The sequence below is a fragment of the Egretta garzetta genome, unplaced genomic scaffold (assembly GCF_000687185.1).
Source record: "Egretta garzetta isolate BGI_Z169 unplaced genomic scaffold, ASM68718v1 scaffold107, whole genome shotgun sequence".
NCBI lineage: Eukaryota > Metazoa > Chordata > Aves > Pelecaniformes > Ardeidae > Egretta > Egretta garzetta.
The window spans coordinates 1,190,715-1,211,851 of record NW_009260399.1 but is presented as its reverse complement, the minus strand read 5'-3'; the positions used below and the strand labels follow the sequence as shown (position 1 = coordinate 1,211,851).

Genomic DNA, 21,137 nt, shown 5'->3' with positions numbered 1-21,137 from the left:
TACATCAAAGAGGCTGTTTCACATGGGGCTGTCTGAACAGGCAGTGGAAGTAACCTCCGTTATTCTTCAGGAATAACAGGAACAGTGAGAATAAGTCAGACTTCGTTAGGTGCACCACCTCTTTTCAAGGCCTTACTGTGCTGCCTTTGTATGTTAGCGTTGTAGATGCCGCTGTATTGATGCTTAGGTAAATTAGGTCTGTCTTTCCCCTTTTTTCAAATTTTGTTTTGCTTGAAGTTTGATTTATAAGGCAATATTTGTAGATGTGCATGTGCTTTTGTCCACTGCACTATAGCATTGCATCATCCCTGGGTGTCACGCAAGAAATCTGAGTTGCCTGTTTTTCTGTATCTGATATTACTAGAGATCTGCCTATTGTAATTTATGGTCCAATTAAAAAAAAATAGCTAAGTGCCTGCTCGTATGAATTCCCCTTTTGAAATAGTTTAAAGAAGACTTTAAACTCCTTTTAACGACTTAAAAAAGAAGAAAAAAGCCCTCTGAAGTTAGTATGTTCCTAGATCTGTGTGCATAGAAATGCAATATTCAGTCCATCTTTGTATTATATTTTAGAATGTTACTTTTAAGGGGGTCCCTTGTTCTTTTATTTGTATTACCTGAAGACCTTTATTTGGCTGTTAAACAACTTCTCTAGAGTTGTATCATTTGTTTATTACAACGAGCATGTTCCTTGCAAACACAATTCTACAAAATGTTCTTTTCTGAAATAAGTTCTCCCTGATGTCATGTGCGTATCCAAGATAATACCTAAATTGGTTTGATTGTTTCTTTTTCCTCTGAAAAATGCCATTTTGATGTACTTAATTTCTTGCTGTTTTCACTTCACAGCAATTAGAAATTTAAATGTAACATTTGCAATTTTTTCTGAAAAATAATTAGCTAAACATAGAATTCTTGAAATGCATTGATTTGGCCTTTCAGCCTCCCATGAATCATAAACAATTCTTTTGTGCTGCTAGATGACCAATACCGAGGCTGAAAATTGTGTTGTCAGATTGCGGTGTGTTTTGGAAATACCCAAGTGCTTTCAAACAGTTCTGCTCTGGTAGCAAAACCAGCTTAGCCAGAATAGCAGAGTGTTGAGTGAACCGGTAGTGTATTAAATAGCATAGACTGAATGGATTTGAAACAATGAAATATTGTATATATGGAATTCTATATGTGTATACATGTATTGTTTTCCAAATGGAGAACTAGGGAGAAAATTCCCACTCCTTGGATCCCAGAGCATTGTTCAACCCACGGGTCGTTGTTTGCCATTTTGGTTTTTCTTGGGGAGTAAAAAGCTGTTAAGGCTGTAGGAATCATTTGGGACCTGTTAAAGAAGGCTGCGTCAAATCAGCCTGTGATTTACTGCCTTCGACTTTTTCCATCATCAACCAGTGCTGTGTAATTTTTTGAGCTATATTCATCCCACCTAATTTTAGGCACCAAACTGATACATCTAAATTAGGAGCTTTGCTGCTGTAGGTTCCCTGTTTAGTCAATGGAGAAAAGTGGAAACCTCAGTTAAGCGTGTAATTTGTTGAAATGCATCTCGGCCAAAGATTTTCAGTCTTAAATCAGAACTGTGATTGCATACTTTGATTACTGACTGTGCTCACACAGTAATTGGAAAAACATTTAAAAACCTTGCTTGAGGTTTCTAGAGCACAAATTGAAAATAAAGGTACAGAGGGCTTCTCAAATGGCTATGCTACGGAAAGGTTATTTCATTGGTACTCGATCTGGGTAGAAGGTTCCTCTTTCTGATTGTCAAGAAGTTAAATGTTCAGCCCAGTTCAGAAGATGAATTTTTGCAAAATCTTCATTAAGCAGTGTTCCGACTTGAGGTGCCCATATCAGTAGTCTACTTTCTAAACAAAGAATAACTGTATTCCATGTATTTCAGAAGGTTTCAGAGAAACTGTGGTTTTATGCAGACTTGCAAGAGTGCGCAGAATTTTTGCTACAACAATGTGACTGGAATAATGAGATGTTTATAACTACAGCAGGGAAGTGGCAATTGGGCCATTGTTTATATGTGCTCCAGGAAACAATCCATCCAGTTTTTCCTTTTTAATGATTTCTCTTCATAAATGTAATTTTTAGAACAATTTTTAATATAACTTACTGAATTGTAAATAGGCACCTAATAAAATACACTGCTGGAATCTGATCCTTTTCAGTGTTGGAAGTAGTGAAGTCAGTGGTTTTTAAAACTAAACTGCAGGAATTTGTCAGCCTTCAACAAGCGTTAGAATTATTGGGCAAAATCTTGATACAGCCATTAATTTGAGTGAAAATCTAAGTGAAGGCTATTCATGTGCCAACAGAACGAGATGACTCAATATGCTTAAAGCCAAGAATTGAACCTAAGTTCTTTGAAAGACTGTGGAGATAGAAAGCAGCAAGAAAAGTGTTGTTTTGGGAATGATAAGGAAAAATAAGTGAGACAACAGAAGAACAAGATAGTTACAATTAGTTATAACAATTAGTTTCAAGCCTTATTGGAGTTTTTGGTGTAACATAGTGCAAGGGAGAAAGAAATACTGATGGATCTGTATTCAACTGTTTGCCTGCCTACAGTACATTGTAAAGTCTACTTCTTCATTTTAAAGGTATGATGAGCCAATAAATGACAACCTTAAATATAAATAGTAACTTTTAAAACTAACCGTAATGATACAATGGATGCCTTCCCTGGTCAGCAGTCAGGTTTTTTTTAGATATGTCATTGTGGCTTAAATATTGGTGTTTTGTGGTATACTTTTTACAGTTTTAGGCATTTATAAAAACTGGTGGTGAAGTTTTAGCCTATGTTATTTACAGTCAGTTAAAGGAGGTATCTGAAATGTATTGTGACTCAAATCTATGCCAAAACAGCAAGAGTCTTCCAGCAATTGGGTTGTATATTTATCTGGCTATTCCTGCTAGCATATCTGTATTTGCATGCATGTGGGCAGAGCCGGAGGTCATTGGCTTGCTGGATTACAGTTGAAGGATATTGCTTACTTTATTATGTATTTTGAGTACATCTCTGTTAGTATAAACACACGTGTGAAACAAGGCGAGTTTATAAATTAGATGAAATTTTGATTGTCTGCTTCAGAAATAGAGGATATTTTGCAGAAGACTATAGCTACCTTGCCAGTCAGTTCATAGAATCATAGAATGGCCCAGGTTGGAAGGGACCTCAAAAGATCATCTGGTCCAACCTGTCATGGGAAAGGGAGCCTAAGTGAGCTTTTCTAGCACCCTGTCCAATCGAACCTTGAAACCCTCCGTCCATGGGGACTGTACCATGTCCCTGGGGAGGTTATTCCAGTGATTGATTGTTCTTAGTGTAAAATATTTCTTATATCGAGATGAGACCTCTCCTGATGCAACTTGTCCTCTCCATGCAGCTTCTTGTGAAGAGAGAGCCTCCATCCTCTTTGTAGCCACCTTTTATGTACTGGAATACTGTCACAAAGACCCTCCTGAGCCTTCTCTTCTCCAGGGAGAAAAGACCGAACTCTTTCAGTCTGTCCTTGTAGGACAGGTTCTCTATCATCTTCATGGCCCCCCTTTGGACCCTGTCCAGTCTGTCTGTGTCTTTTCTTGAATTGTGGAGACCAGAACTGGACACAGTACTCCAGGTGTGGCCTGACAAGCGGTTGGTAGATTGGGATGATTGCATCTCTGTCTCTGCTAGTAATGGCCCTGTGGATGCAGCCCAGGCTGCAATTTGCCTTCGTTGCTGCAGCAGCGCACTGTGGACTCCTGCTCAGCTTGTTGTCCACCAAGACCCCCCCGGTCCCTTTCAGCAAGGCCGTTCCACAGCCACGCAGATCCCAGCCTGCGCTGGGCTCTTTGGTTGCATAGTCCCAGCTGCAGGACCTTGCGCTTGTCTCTGTTAAACTCCATACCATTCTTGCTAGCTCGCTCTTCCAGCCTGTCCAGGTCTCTCCATAAGATGGCTTTCCCTTCTGACACGTCCACCTTGCCACCCAGTTTGGTGTCATCAGCAAACTTGGTGATGGTGCTCTGAGTCCCATCAGCCAGATCTTTTAGGAAGATGCTGAACAGCGCGGGGCCCAGTATTGATCCCTGGGGGTTCCCACTTGCGAGATGCTGCCAGCCTGAGTAATGACCATTGATCACCGCTCTGAGTGCTACCCATGAGCCATTTTCTTGCCCATCTCGCAGACCACACCAAGTTCTTCTGGGTGTACGGTTTCTTACAAAACCAGGTTTTATACTGTGCTTTTTCATCAGTAGAACTCAGTGCCTTGAAGAAGATGCAGGCAGGAAAAATAACTTGGTCATTCAGCAGGGCTGTGAATTACAAGAGGAGAATTCAGTTCTCTCATCTCATGGTCCAGAGCTATGCATTAATCTATGCTGTCAAGGCTACAGCGCAAATTACATGCCCACGAGTTTTAATAGAGAGATCACAGCTACTCTGGGGATCTTGTAGGTGATAGTGTGGAGCACAACAAATAAGTTAACAGTGTATTTTAACTGATGCGTCACCGTCTCCCTGATCAGCTGTGTCTCCAGATCGCCTCTTCTGCAATTTTACCATTGTTAACCTGGTCAGGTTACATTTGATTAAGCTATGCAAAATGATGGATTAATTCTGCATTAATGTTTGGTACTGTCATTTTGTTTTGATCAATTCATTGCTGTAGATTTTTTTTTCCCCCCCTTTTTTTCTATAGAGCTCTTTTTCATGGCAAGACTGCTCATAACCAGAAAAAGGCTGGTGATGTAGAAGGCTTTACACATACTGTACTGGAATCATGGAAATAAAGAGCTCAGTGAGAAGAGTTGTGGGCAAGAGAAAGGGGTTTATACCTTGAGCAAATCAGAATGACTTCTAGAAGAGATGGTATTCCTGCCTAATCATTTTCAACTGCAAGCTGTCTGTGTATGTTTTAGGTGCTGTGAGTCTATGCTGTTTTGTATAGCTCTGCCACTCAGCAGTGAGGGCGATTAATACGCATATTAATACAGTCATAAATAGGCTGCTGTGTGCAATCTTCGTGCTTTGCTGCTAAATCCCTTGCCCTAACAACCAGCTGAGCAGTACCAGCAAAACAAAAAAGTCAGCCTTGATGAGGTCTGTCAGCTTTTGCTCATGATTTTAGTCAGCGAGACATATGTGACTGAAGCAGATGTCTCTGGTTTTTCACCGCCAGGATTCTTCTTGATGTGTTTCATGCCTATCTTGTTCTTCACCCTGCAAGACAAAAAAAAAAAATCAAATCTCCAAATGGTGCAGCATTTTCTAAGCTGTAGTGTTCCCTTTTAGGAAATTCCACAAGGTATTTTGGGGTTTATTATATGCATATCTTTGTCTTCAGTAACAAGTAACTGATGTAGATTTTATTTTCTCAAAGAATAATCCAGGCAGCTTGCATGAACTACTTGTTAACAAGTGCTTGTTACAGTGGGAAGGTGAAAATATAGTTGTTTGAAGTTTTTTGGTCCTTCCCTATTAAAATTATAAACTTCATTTTTTAGTGGTGTTAAAATATCCAGTATGGTTGAAGTAAATTAAATATAAAATATATTCATCTCCATATAAATCAAGTGAAATAGGCAAGTGTTTTAAGCTGCCTAGCATCAGTGGCAGAGCCAGTACGTCTGTTCTAGCAAAACTGGTAGACACGGCAAAATTTGCCATTTGGGGGCTGTATTCCAGGTGGCATATCATCTGCTGGAGAATAAAAAGTGATCATAATGGGTTTGTGTTCTTGTTTCTATATAGCTCACTTGTAATTTTCATTTTTAGTAATTTGGCCACATTTATAATCATGTTCATTTTAATGATGTGTAAAAATCTGTTGTTGAATGTCACTTGGTGTTCCCTGTGCTACTAATAGAACAAAAATTACTAGTTTCAGAAATTAGATTTTTATTTTACAGATTATTTTGTTCCCCCAAAAAAACCCTTAGAATAACATGTTTGGGAGTTTTGAGATCATGTGTAATTAACTAAAATCACTATAGTAACTGCAGTTTTTGCAGAGTTTTTGGCAATGCCTAAAACCAAGATACATTGTAAAACCACAGTTATATTGGAGGAAAAAGAGAGCATTTCTTCATATTTACAGCAGCATTGAAGGTGAAAAATGAAGAGAAAGCTTTCTTTTCTAATTAAAATTTTAAGGCTCCACCTAATACTTTAATTAGCTTTTCTCAGCTTTGACTCCCACGGCTGGATACCGAATTCCTGCGGGATTCTCCTAGACCTTAGGATGCTTTAATGCTTCAGCTGGTCTGTATTATTTTTTGAGGGAACTGATGGAGGCAATACGAAAACGTTGTGCTAATAAGTTTCCCTATCCCTTAGAGGTCCTGTCCCTGGAAAACGTTTTTCAGTGCTGCTTTTCCATCTCCGTTTGTACCACACACAGGAGTTACGACTTGATAAGTATCTGCTGGAATTGGATACTAAATTAATTCACTTTTTATTATGCCATACAGAATAGTTTCTTGTATCACAGACGACATTGCTGAAGACCTGTATGAAATAACTCTTTGCTTTTGGAAGTACTTGTATCCGGCATCAGGTATCCAGGTTCTTGTCTGTCCTGTGTCAAGTTCTGGATAAGGTGCAGAAGCTGGGACTGATACGTTTCTGTCCCCGCATCAGATACCAGAGCTGATATTGCATATCATTTTTTCAGAAGTGCTGGACTATTTCCATTTTTCACTTTCAGTTTTTCCAGTTCAGGATTATTTTTGAAGTTTAAATATTTCTGTGCTCTAATCTCATATTATTTGTCCTTTTGCAGTGTGAGTGAATGTTTGAGAGCTTTAAATGGATGTTTGATTATAAGGAAGAATGTTAGAGAAAAAAGTTACCATGGAATTGAGAAAATCTTAGTAGAACCGAAGCAATATTCTAACTTCTTATATTTTCAGTTCTATTTTTTTCTTGAATTTTACAATATCCTTATCTTGCAGGTTTTATCCCCTTTTGGTTTAAATTTTAAGAAAAACGGGAAATGTAGTACCTCACAAGTATCTGACATTAAATTTGATGGTTAGGAAGCAGCCCTGTTGATTACTAATGCTCTAAGTTATTTGTTCATAATCACTCTTATAGAAGTTTTATCTACAATAAACAAAAAAGCTATTTGGGAGAGAATGCTGTTAAAATTGGTAAGTCCTGCACTGGCAATATTTATTTTAATTCCCACTTGAAATTTGGGAAATAACTATGGGAAATCTTTGCATTCTTTTGAAAACTCACGCCAGAGTGGTAATGAGCTTGAGTAAGTCCATTGCCTAGGTAGTTTCTTGTGGTGGATGTATTTGGCAAACACAGCTGCTGGAGCAGCATGCTTTTGAAAAGTTCAACATGGTGTGTGCGAGAATGCACTGGGGTTTGAGGTTTGAAGAGCTGGGGAAGGATTCCAGAAGATGTTCTTCCAATGGAGTGGGCAACTACTGGAGTGTGGAGCAGAAGTTGTTGCTGTTGATTTCAAAATTCAGTAGTCTGCAGTGCTCAGGAATTTTTCCGGATTGAAGATATCACTTAGGACACATGGCTAATCCTGTTAGCCAAATTACTTATTTTAATCAGCTGACCTCAGATTTCCCACCTCTACTGGGACAAAAGATTCTAAGAAGGGGCTTCTGCAAATCTTGCAGTGTATGAAAAATAATTCCCCTACTGTAGAATTCGAAAGATTGACAGTAGATGGGGCTTCTAACACATGTGCTACCATGTATGGAGCTGGGCATTGCTAACACATGTGATAACGCTGTAGTGTAGTCAGTTCCACTCCTTCTGGTGGTGCCTAGTGAGATTGTTCCTGATAGAGGGGTTTGCATGCAGCTGTATTATTTATTTCTCGTTACGAAGTTTTGAAGCCTTGGGAATACTGTATGGGTTGTTTGGGTGGTGTTTTTTTTTTTTCCCCCCCTCTTTAGCCTTTTCTCTTAAAGTGGAGAGAAAATACCTAAGGGATTGCATACAAAAACTCTCTTGACTTAGTAAAATATTAAGGTTAAAAAGTCAAATAAAGTTCTGAACTAAAGCTTTTTTTAGTCTGCTTTAAATGTAGCTTCTGGGGTCATTCCTTAACATATAGTCCTTAGCTAAATAACTATATGTTAATACCCAAATAATAAGACGTGTTCTAGATTTGGTTTAAATTACTCTAAAATTGAGTGTGTAGCCACCCCCTTCACTTAAAATTATTGTAAGAAGCCATTAATCTCAGTTTTCCTTCCAACCATATCAGAACTAGTACATATTAGAAACCAAAGGGGTTTAACCTGCTGTTTATTGTGTTTCTTGTGAGAGAATCCAAAAAGAAATGCCAGAGCTACTGCAAAAAGCAGAATGGGAAGTAGTAATTTTTTTTTACTGACAAGGAGCCATATTTCTCTTGCCAAACCCCTGTCATCTTCCTCTTGTTATTCCTCATGTATACAACCCTTGTCTTTCCCAAACTGTTGTCTGATCTTTTAGATGGCCTTCGGAGCAGTTGTTTGTTTTTTTTTTTCCAAATTGGAACCCAGAGCTGGCTACAGCCTTATGAAGTTATAAAAGTAAGACTCATAAAAGTAAGAGTAATAGCTTGGGAAAGACAGGTTGACAGGTTAGTGGTGGGGTTTCCAGCTACAGCCTACACGAGTATCAGTGGGATGAATGTACCATTTACTGAAGCAGTTTTAGAAATTGTGTGCAGACAACAACATAGATTTGCCTGCAAGAGTTTTGGGGTTTGTTTGTTTGTTTATTTACTTAAAGTATGAAAAAATTGAGATGGGAGAGGAAAAAAACTTAAATATTGTAGGTTGGATAAGAAGTGAATGTTGTTAATATTGTACACAGAGCATAAGGTGGCCATGGTGCTAAGTTCTGTATGAACAAAAATGAAAGCCAGGGAGCTCATGATAATGTTTTTTGAGAAATAAAAGAACTGTAATATTCAAGACAAATATACATATGGAAGTTCATGTACATGATATAGCTATGCATGTATATATCTTTACATTAGTTACTTAAAACGTGGCATTTTGAGTAATGGACATGAGACATTTGTTAAGGCCAACTAGTACAAATGAGCTGATGTCATTTAAGCCCAAGGAACTGCACTGTTTTATAATTTGTGGGCAGTCATCAATTTTTTAATGAACTATAATTGATATTTAAGAATTGGACTACTGTTCCTTTGATTGATCTTTCAGCATGGTTTGTAGTTGCAATGTCCTTTTGTGTAAATAGGAATGTATGAAATCGTAGAAAACCTTTTGCAAAATTGTCACATTTCTGTACTGTAGAAGGCATCTGACCTGCTTCCATACAGCGCACATGAAATTTTGCTGAAGAGCAACGTTGTCTCAAAACTTATCACTCGGGTTTTGCAAAGTGGGTAAACCTCCGCATCAGAATACTGCTGTTTAATACATGGATTTTTAATTCCCTATAAAGAGGATCCACAAGCTTTGAATTCACACTACAGCAGGAAGTGTCACCTCTCCGTTGCAAATAGTTGCGTGCTACTTACACCTATGCATGTGCAGTTTGCTGGAGATTTTGAGCAAGTGAATAGGAATCACTGGTGTCACAGGTATTTGTATAACACAAAGGGTGTAAGGGTAGTCACTGAATTATGTTAACACTTCTCTAGTAAACATTTGTAGTATTATTGTTCATAGAACTTCTAAGTGTTTTGCTCTTAGACTTTGTTAGGATGAGTTTCTCTTGCTGGAATTTGAGCCCTCTCAGTTTAAAGGCATCACTGACAGTCTTCTGAATTCTGTGCCCGAAAATTAGTTGTAATCAAAGACCAGAGACCTAGAGGGTGATCTCACTTTACTATTAAATGTGGTGACATAATTGCATCATTTATAGTAGAATAGATATGTTGGGGTTACTCCTTTGCAAATAGTGACCACTTTTGAGCTAAGATTTCTAAAAACCAACAAATAAAACCAAACCACTTAGTTTTTTATTCTTTTGAAAACATGATCATTCATTTGATTTCTTTGTATTCATTGTACTTAATACAGTGAACTTTTAAATTCTTTTTATCTGCCAGTGCTGTATATTTAATGCATACCTAAAATACTCCGAGGGTTTGTTTATGAGTAATGAGAAATTCTGTGAGAGAATCTCGTACATTCTGCATTCAGTTCAGAGTAGATTTCATATCTAATGGACCAAATACTTCTAAAAAAAAAATTGGAAGGAAAAACCCATGAGTGGTCACAGACTTCTACTGCTGCCGAGTATTTTTTGAACACAAATGTATAATATTGAAATTTGGACCAACTTTGAATCAACTGACTTTGTTCAGTTTAGACTTTGCTGGGTTTAGTGGTTTTGGATGAGTGTCAATGATGAACAATTTCAGCCCAAGGCCGTCAGTATCATAGATGGTTACCTAAAATGACTGTCCACTTCTGAAAGTGTCAGTCATAATCTTCTAGTTCCGCAGTCCTGTTTTCCATTATGTATGGATACTACTGCGTAACCTGGCTCACGAGTGTCCTTTGGAATTTGGCAGCTGTGAAGTAGATTGGTTCCACAGGTGAAAGATGATGCTGTGTACAACTGCATTATTGGGTTTTGTTTGTTCATATTTGACTAAATTTCCCAGTCAAGCTTTGACACCAGGCAGCTGTCCTAGAGATACATCTCCAAAGTGGTGACAGAGTCTTGCTACTCTTAACATGACAAATGGAGACTAGTTTTAAAATTGCTGCCAAGTTAGGTAAAAAGCTAATTCATTGTACCTGCCAGAGGGTATCTGTTTGTAAGGTACAAGCAGGTTTACTGTTTGGAATCAGGCTTTTACATAATGTCTTATTTCTTGATACTTGCCTTCAGATGCGCTAACTTTGCAATGTTTTTACAATATGAAAAATAAATACACAATAAGCATTGTTTATAAGATAAACATTTCACAAGGGGAATTCCATGCTTATTTTGGTCTTATCTCTTCCTAACCTGATTCCTTGGGTAATGCAGGGTTCCCTTTAACCAAGCAGTTGAGGAAAATGAGGACTTTTCTCTAGCTATTTAGTATGGCTATTTATATTCTGCAGGGATACTTGATTCTGCAGATATCAGCAGTGAAACATTCCAGATCTGAGTGTAGTCTGACATTAATGAAATGCTTCCTACACATCTGTTATCAGCTGAGACTTTTGAGCCAATTTATGCATGTTAGCTAAGCCAAGTAGGAATGGTATTCCTTATAGAACTAAAAAAAAATAACCTGTTTGAAAGAATAATTTGGAGGAAAGGTAAGCTGAATTCTGCAGATCAAAATTCAGGTTTATTTTCTATAATACCAATTTTAAAAAAATTAAGAGAATCTTTAATATTTGCATAGATGCAATCCCTGCTGTTTGGGATACCCTGTTTTAAGAAAAGCTGTCTCTCTTGCTGTTTATCTGAAACAATTGTTATGTTTCTATTCTTACAGTATTTCTGCCTGCCTCTACATTATTATTTTCTGGCTACATTCTTTAACAGTAAGATATATTTTAAAGTAAAGAACAGATGGTCATTAATCATTCTTTGAGAGTCATTTTTGTCTAAATCTGACTTGGTCCTGTTGGTAAAGGTAGAGTAATTGTTTCTAACTCTGTAGTGATTCTCCGGTCCAGTTTTAAATTCTTCTAGAAGGTTCATTTTTCTCTTTCCCATGGCACAAGCAATCCTGAATAAAAATATCCTCTTTTCTGAACCTCTTGTATATGGATATTGTGCTTTACATGTGACTCTGTGTACGGAAGTATAAATGGGAGTATGCATACATTCTGACCTTCCATCCCACAGTGCTGAAGCAATTCATAAGTGCTCTGTGCTCGGGATTTTTAGGACAAAAAAGTTCCAGCCAGTCGTCTGGTGGGACATGACCAGTCTTAATGACAGACCACAAAATCTAACGCAGAATAGCCTGGAATGGGAGTAGGTCAAATCACATTCCTTGGAGGAATCAGGAAGTAGATAAAACTGCATTCCTTCCAGTTGGAGGAGCCTTGGAAAGGCAAACATTATTATTAAACTTGGTGAGAGCTTGGTCAGAAGTGTGGAATGAGCCTGCCTTCCTTTCTGCAAAATGGGAAGGGACTAAGTAGTTTGTTCTTGAAAAGCACTCTTCACAGCCCTCTGCCCACTTAACACCTTACTTTGAAATATTTCTTCAACTGTGATTTAAAAGGAAGGGTCATCCTTGAATCAGCATCTCTGCTCTCCCCTGCGCTGAGGTTTTGGCTTATTGGGAGTTTCGAAGAGACCCTTGTATTTGGTTTATATAATTACATACAGACTGCATTTGTCTGTCATGAGGCCCATGCTTGCCTCAGAGAGCAATTTATAGTGCAAATGTGTGTGTCACTGTAAGATCACTTCTTTTAAAAACAAGGGAAAAAAGCAGACCTTTATTTGGCCGTGTTACAAGGCAGATAAACTCCTTTATCAGTATATGTGAGCATTTGTGCAAATAGGCAATCATCTGCCGCGTGCCATTGCAAATCAGGGATCTCTTCCTGGCTCTTAATGTCTTTACATTTGCTCCTTTGCAAGCCATGTTCTTGCATGACCTTTTCATTGTCTTGAACACAAACTTTCCCACGCTGACAGGCTTGCTATTCTATTTATATCTATATATATGTATGATACACCCTATGGAAAAGCAAAGGAAAAATTAAGACAGAGAATTCTCACTTGGTTCTCAGTATCTTTAATAAATTCCGTGAGTCGTCGTGCTGGGGGAGCTGTAAACTTAGAACTAACATCTTTTTACAAGAATTTGCTTTTGTTAAAAACAAAAGATAACTTGAACAAAATGAGTCTCTTGCAAGCCTGCTCTTTACTCAGCCTTTGAAAGAATGGGAAGCCCGTCAGGGTACTCATGTTGCACATTTTCCATTGTCATTTCTACCAATAACTAATCTCCAGCATTTATTTCTTTTCAGTTCTCTTTTTACTAGGGCTTTTTAAGATTGTATGGCCTAACAAATTTATTTTTACATTTTAAAGGATTACTTGTATAGCCTACAGGTAGAATTTCAAAACTGTATCTCATAAAATTTTGTTATAAATAATTATAAATGTTACCTGTGTATCTTACCCTGCAATAACTGTTCATGCATACTGCCATAGGACGGGATCTGCAAGGTGGTGAATGTTTCAGCACCTAATAAAAGCCGATTAAATTTGGGATGTTAGGAACTACTTCCCTCATTATGCGTGCTATTTATGCAGTCAGTAACTTTTTTTATTAACATAGTAGTTGTCTGTGTAGTAGAGTGCTGGAGTTCTGGACAGCCGAAGTATGATTATGAGTAAAATGTTCTAGCTTTTTGTAATCATTGGCGAGATTAATTGTTCTTTCCAGTATGTGGGGAAAATGGTTTAGTCTTCCCCTGAATGTAGTAGAGTAAGAAGGCTCGACTGCTTTAGTCAACACAGTGAATCCTTAGGACTTCAGCGTAAGCACATCCTGCATTCAATTCCCATGAAAGGTTTTTCCACTGGCAAAGTGCTACATTTTCTCCAAGTTCTTCCTTTTTTTTTAAGAATACACCTTGATTTACAAATAGTTTAGGTAATTCCTGATATTTGAAGAAGTTGCATTCCCACCAAAGCTTCCCTGCAGTTTCAGGTTGTTTCAAGCTTCCTCTGCATGAGAAGGATGGGATGGAAATGGCTGTCAACTCTGTCTTTTTTTTTTTTTTTTTTAATAAGAAAATTTAAATCTCTAGTGGACATTTGATGACATATTTGAATATCTTTGGAGCTGATGAACTATTCTGTTACAATAGTTTGACATTCCAGTAATTTCTACAGTTAGGCATATAAGAGGACTAATCTACCTCTCTACTGTGTAAATTATATTTTATCACCTTTCTTTCCGTTTTTTTAATGTAAGGTTATATTTAGATTCTCTTATCACTATTTTAAGGTAATGTAATTCAGAAATTCTTTTTTTCAAATTAACTTCCACATTAAGAAATTTCTAAGTTGGCTTCAGAACTGACCTTCTCATTTTTAGGTTGATATTCCCCTTTCAGATTTTTGGTGGAGTTATGGTCTCAGGACTGAGCTTTCAGAAGAAGCTAATGTGAAAAATGGCACAGCTAAAGAAGATGCAATAAAATACAGACAAATGATTTTCTGCTTAAAAGGTTTTTTTGCAGCTATGCCACAGAGCGAAAATCAAACACGATGGTGATTGATTGCATGTTGATTAACCTCAACAAGAATTTACAGCAATTAGTTCTGGTTTGCTATAAAGTCTTGCCTGAGTCATAAATCCTTTAGGATTTGCTGAACATCCTGAACAACCGAGTGAAGATTTACATTACTTTTCTTTACTTTTTTTTTTACATTTTTTTTCTCTGACAGCAGTTTAATGACAAGTTCTTGTTCATCTGATGACATCGATCAGGACGAAATCCAGCTCGCTTTGCAGGCTGCTAAAATTGCCACCCGAGAAAAGATCAGATCGAGATTTCATGGCAGTAATGATCTTATTCACCGCCTTTTTGTCTGTATCTCAGGTATGAGAGCAGCCTTTTGTTCTGAATGTAAAAACTATTCATCTCTTTTTTTAAAGTTATGGTAGAATGAGCTAGAGATGAAGTTGCAGGAAGACTGTCTTTTGGGGCCCAGGTTGCAGACTGGTGTAGAAAGGCAGGTTACCTGATGGGGACTTACAGAATCAGAGATGCAGACATCTTAGACCTGTAGTGAGGAAGAGTTTGGGCGTGCCAACAGGTTTGATTTGAAAGTGCTTCCTTTTTTCTTGGTGATGCCCTGTGTCTTCAAGGGAAGAAATTTGATGCAGCAGTTGTATTTTGATGCACAAGGAATCTCTGTGTTTCCTGCCAAAGGACAAGGAAGACATGTATCAAATTGCAGGTAGCATAAAGGCCAAAAGGTAATTTGGCCATTATGGAAAATCAGTTCCAATTTTTATTCCTAATACAAGCAAGTGATCTTCTCAAAAATAAATATAAGGCCATTACTGGTAGCAGCAGACAAATTTACTTTGTTTTTTTTAAGAGTGGTGTAATAGTCTAGTAATGGTTTACCCATTTTCTCAAACTCCCAGGTGTTGCTGACCAGCTGCAGACAAACTATGCTAGTGATCTGAGAAGTATCTTAAAGACCTTGTTTGAAGTTATGGCAACCAAACCTGAAACAGAAGACAAGGAAAAGCAAAAGAAAGGTACGGAGATTTAAACATTTGTCTTCTATAGTGAATTTCTGCGGGTAGCCCACAGGGATCCATGAACTATTTGTCAAGAATTTCCTTAACATTCTGTCAACTTCTTGGCAGGGTTCACTGTACAGGGATTTGGCCTAAGTTTAAAAAAAAGTCATGGAAACAGACTGTAAGCAGGATGAAGTCACTGGATGTATAGGTACATAGGAGTATGTCTTGAGGCAAATGTTGAAAGAGTTAAAGCCTTCAGAGTGTGTCTGCTTGTTTCCATATTCCTATGTACAACACAACCATGTTTGTAGCCCATATGGTCATAACACAGGTATTATTTCACACTGGACACATTTTAATTTGCCAAGGCACATGTCTTTGTGAAGTTTAAGTTGCTGTGTAAAAGAGCAGACTAAGATGAGAATGCTTACGAAAATGCTGAAATCCAGTCTGTCTTGTAAAAATGGCAGAATGATGAATGTGGCTTTAAAATAGAAAAATACCTACTTTTGAATTGTAGATAATTAGATAGTGGAACCAGAACTAGATCATGAGCCAATGCAACAAATTTTTTTCTCTGTCACCATTTTGATTATTTCTTTTTCAAAGAGGCGAGTCTGCTAACTTATCTAAAAATAACCATGTCATCCCAGCAAGACTGCAATTACCTTTGTTATGATTAGAACTATCAGCATCTGAAGGTTATCAGAGCTCTTTTTTTTCTTCCCTTTCCACATGATTGAAAAGTTTTCCTTTCCCTTTCTCCCAGTTTAATTTAAAAGCATTGAGAATTTTATATGAAACACTAAGTTGAAAAATTGGTTAAATTTAGCAGAAAAACCTCCAGACCAACCCAGCTCTGCAGTGGGATAATGCACAACATGCATTACAGTCCTCTATTACTTGCGGTTTAAACTTCCACAACGTTTTTATGGTGGCAGGATGTCACAATGTGAAAAGAGAATGGTTTTTTTCATTGGCAAGAAAAAATGGGGTTAGACAGAATTGCTAAAGAGAAGATCAAAGAGCTCCTGAACATTCAAATAAGAGTAATAAAGAAACTGGAGCTATAAAGAATTATCACTAGAAAATATATTAGCCAACAGTGTTTGGCTGGAATAATTTCTAATGGATGAACTATTACATTAAAAAAACCACCACAGTAAGCTTAAACAAAATGAGTGAATAGAAGTCAGGGACTTTGGGGATGAAGTTTCTCTTTCATATATGCTATTTGATGTGTGTGATCCACATAGGGAATCTCTGGTTCTTCTTATCCTCTACTTTGTAAAGGAGCCAAGTTAAGAACTGGGAAATGAAATAGGATGCAGCTAAACTTCTAGAACTGAGAGGACTGTATGACCTGTAATAACAGCATCTTTCATTTCTGTAGTCCTTCCAAAGAAGAACAGAGGGGACTTTTAAATCACTGTTTGTGTCAGGGTAAAGAAAAAGCAATAAGTATAAGAAGGCTCATATAGATGCTACTGTAATCTAATCCCAGAATTCCTAACGTGAAGATTTTAAGTGCAAATTGGAAAAATACAAATTTCAGTACTTCTTGATTTGTTTTACAGTTAATCAGGGTTTAAGGAATGCGGCACTAGAAGACTGTGCTCTATGTCAAGAAAGTATATCGTCCTCAGAACTTGCAGCGAAAGCCAGAGATGGTGACTTTGAAGGTACTTTCTTTTTTATGAGAATTAAAATGAGACAACACTCGTGTAAAAAAGACAACAACAACAAAAAAAACTAACAAAAAAAAAGTCATTAAAATGAAAACTCTTCTAAAGTTTGGCTCTGGAAAGTGACTATAAGATGTTGTCTTAGTATGGTTTAGAGACAGTCGTCATAAACTGAGCACATTTCTTTCAGATAAATGAAACTCATGAAACTGATGTACAAATTGACGTTTCCAATATGAATTTCTTTGTATCAGTGGAGAAAGGTTCTGTATAGTAAAGGCTTTAACATAGTCTGTGACATTATGTGTGACAAGTTTCGGAGGGTTGTGTAAGATGCAAAGCCCTAAGTAAGGTCTTCTCAGCCAAATCTAAAGAGATCTTTTATATCGTTTGCTATATGTGGAGGGGCTGCTTTCTCTGAAAAATAGGAAGTATCTTTCATATTTTCTTCATTTTTGTCTTCAATATTATCAAAATATTTTGGTTATTATTTTCATATTTTCACCATATTACTTCAAAGAAAAAGTTAGTTTTGGTGAGCCTGCTGAGGTTACGGGAATCTCACTGAACACATGGTAGGAGTGAAGAAAAGTGCATACGTAAGTCTCACTTTTGGTCAGGATTCAAGCATTCAGTGAGCTCAAAAGTTTTTGTTTCTCTTTTTTTGATCTGAGCTGCTGCAGGAGTGCTAAGGAGTCAGTTATGGACTATAGTGCTAGTATGGTAAACATTGTATAAAAAATGGATTAAAAGATATCAGAGCACTTGCAATCGAACAAGAAAAGAGAAAGTAGGAGTATGAGATGGAGCAAACAAGAGAGCAATCAGCTTTCGTCTTCAGGGCTAAGTGGTGGTTTCTGCACACCAGGAGCCCAATTATCATAGCGGTGGTGTCTCTGTGGTCAAGTGAGAAATAAAAGAATAACTGTCAACTGTGAAACTGTATCTAAGCTTCCCAGAAATTCAAGTGTGCAGTAATTTCCCTGTGCTTTAAAACTTTGATCTATTGTTGTTCACGTAGGCTGCTGTTCTTCCAGTGAGAGGTTTTGAATGCAGGATGGCTGAGAACTGAGTGATAAGCAGTGTACGTCTCTGCTTGTGTGCAGAGGGTGGTGGCCATCAGAAAAGAAATGTTGGTTCATGTAATTTGTAATAAAGATCAGAAATCACAGGGCGGGGGGAACTCTTAAAGATCAGGTTTTAGAGTAACACTACTTATCTATAAGTTATTTTGTCCTTACATAAAACCCATGGTTTGCTTGCTCACCCTTATTTTGAAGCTGCAGGCTAAAGGATCTCTAATCTATTTATTTAGAATAGCAGGGCTAATTCCAGTATAATGCACTGTAGAAATATTATCTCCTCTGGAGGAAGATGATTTGCTGGTAGATAGAGAACTATTCAGTAGTCATTTTAATTGATTTTTCTATTGTGCCGTAATTCAGAACGTCAGAGAAGGTGCAGTAAAGAACAAATCTTTAAGCAAAATCCTTACCATGTATAGGCTGTATTGGAAAAGAAGGCAAGAGATTATTCATTCTCTACCATTCCAGTTCATATTCTTTTGTTTTGAATCGATGCCTGATGCTGTCACCGAATTTGACTTACAGAACTTGAAAGCAAGTTATTCTGAACTGCAGGATGCTGAATAACTTTCTCGCAGTGGATGTACATTTTTGTCACGGCAAAGTCACTTCACTTCCCTGGCATGTTATTCAGCTTTTAAGGTTCTTCGGCTTTTCGTGGCATCTTCTATTGGCATTAAGGGGGTTTTATGTTTGAGAAGTGCAGCCTATAGCTTGGGATGTTATTTATTGAAATAGAGGACAACGGTCTGGGTTCTTAGGTGATGTTACAGCTGCGTAGGAGTGCAGTAAGGGGGGGATCTTTGCCATTTCAAGGGCCCCTGCAGCACCCAGGCAGTGTGAATCGGTTACATCCCTGCCCCAAGCAAATGATAAAACCCAACGTGTGGTGTTAATAGTGTGGTTAGTTAATAGTTAATAAATGTGCACATGCAGATAACTACAGCAAAACCAACCTCCTGCCTGCACCTTTGTTCCAAAATAGCAGGTGTTTCACGTATGCCTGCGTGATGGAAAGCAGAGCCTTGCAGGATAATCAAGTCCCTTTTGAATAAGTAGACTTGGATGCCAGAATGAGCTTGGCTGCCTTGGCATAATGTTTTCCCGTGCTGACACGTCCTCTAAACAGAGCCCGTCAGCCAGTGCTCCTGCAGGTGCTCTGCTTTTGGTACCCATGCTTGCTCACTGGGAAGGCTTGGGCACCTTTGGGCACCTCTGAATCCATCTCCTTGTAGACTTTCTTTGGGAGTCTTACTTGGCTTGTGTATAAGTGGTTATGCTGTAAATACCTACTAGTACAAAACAGTGCAGCTCCTCTGACTACGTAAGCTCACTAGCATAGTCTGCTGGTACTTAGCTTTCAGATTTGCTGATGGGCAGGAATTTTCTGTACCACAAACAGGCAGAGGGTGCTGGGGAGCAGCGAGATTAGCTCCACCTTCCAAACCAGAACAAACCACAAAAGGTCTACAAAAAGGGGCATCTGAAGTGAGTCAGTGTGGTGAATTTATGGGAACTGTAGAAACACCCTTTCTGTCCCCTCTCCTCCAATACATTCCAGGCCTCTGCCCCTTCAGGTCAAAAATTGTCATTGCTGGCAGCACTGTACAGACTTTCTACTGAAATACGCAGTGATAGCTAATGGGATACATGTGTTTGCTATCCCTACGGCATCCAGCATGAGGCATAAACTTACAGCGGTATTTTAAGCTCCACAGCCACGTGCCTTTTCCCCCTTATAACCTCCTCACCTACCTCATTTTTTCTGGCCACTGTAGAAGCAACAGCCCCTGACTTTGAGCTGGGTGATGTTTGGGTGCAGATGATGATGTCTGGTGGTTAAGGCAACCTTTGTTGCATGAACATTGTGCCCTATTTCTTGCAAGCAAGCCTGGTGGGTTTGTCCTTCTGGCCAAATCTGGGCCACATCCACCAAGAGGAGCACACCGTAGTTATCCCTGTAAATGGATTCAGTGCAAAGTCTGAGAGCATTGCACCAATCTGTTGACGGCATTGCACCAAAATTAATTATATCTGGTTTTGTACATCATTTCTACACTTCAGGTCACTCTTAATGATCTCAACTGGAAGTGAAAACAATTTAAAGCAAATGAGCATATCAGTAGCTCCTCCCTTCTGCCATCGTGGCAGAACATGAGCATGTATCAAATTGAGAAAGTCCAGCAAGCTACCTGCCAGGAAAGCTTTTTCCAGTTATCAAATAAATCCCTCTTACCGAAAGTACCGAATGTTTAAGATTGCATCCACTCAGTGGTAATAAAAGAAAAAAAAAAGAAAGCAAGCCCAGCAACCTGAACAAATAAATGGTTTTAAGATTCTACTGAGGCTTCCAGCCTCTACTCAGATTATGAAGATGAATCACTTGGTTTTGTCAGATTTCTCATTCTTACTGTATATAAAACCCACCAGCTGGTCTGGGTCGTAAAACAAATATGAATGTTTATTATGAGCCAACTGACATTGGCAAGGATATAAGAGTTAAATCCTGTGACCTTCTGAAGGTTGAAATACAATAAATTACAGATTAATTGGCATTCCAAAACAAAAGCATTTGCAAAAGTACAGATGAGCCTATGGTGTCTGTGTTCATCTTTGCTGTCCTAATGTTCTAGGACTTTTTGTTTGAGGAAGCATATGAAGCACAGAGTATAAAAAGCACTATTTTTTTTATAGGGAGAGAATGTAAAGCAAATACATTTATATTTTCCTAGAATATAAGATTAATTGATACAATATTCTATAAATAAGTTTTAAATATAGTAGGATATGCCCTGGTTGTATGATGAAGATGATGGCCAGTGGGGACAAAGTTCTGAGTATAAAACCAAAGCAAATTGAGGTGGCAGCTGCTCAGAAGAAAACAGGCTGGGCTCTTTGCTACCAGTGGTGCTTGCTCTGAATTGCAATAATAGCAGAAGGGGTCCATGTCCCAGGACCCTCTGTGGTCCTGCCTTTCTCCCTGTGTCCTGGCGAGCTACAAGCCAGAACGGGGAGAAGCTTCTTGGGAAGCTCCTGAGCTCCAGCTTGGGACAAACCACTGTTGGATAATAAGCTGACCAAGAAGTTTGCGTGGACTGAGAGCTGGCATCATGGGTCATAAATGAATTAAAGGAAATCTTCACGTTTCAAAATGTAAGAAAATTACTCTTAGTTAACCT

General features: G+C 38.2%; 1 protein-coding gene across 4 annotated transcripts in view; it reads left to right on the top strand.

The window, feature by feature from the left end:
* ZFYVE28 (zinc finger FYVE-type containing 28) overlaps positions 1–21,137 on the top strand; it is an 82,225-nt gene that overhangs the window by 51,252 nt on the left and 9,836 nt on the right. For 3 of the 4 annotated variants that reach the window (XM_035898671.1, XM_009643189.2, XM_035898670.1), the window contains 3 exons: positions 14,375–14,529; positions 15,084–15,200; positions 16,766–16,870. In XM_035898671.1, coding sequence (XP_035754564.1) covers positions 14,375–14,529; positions 15,084–15,200; positions 16,766–16,870 — 377 coding nt within the window. The remainder of the gene's footprint in view (positions 1–14,374; positions 14,530–15,083; positions 15,201–16,765; positions 16,871–21,137) is intronic. The other variant, XM_035898669.1, reaches the window with a different exon arrangement.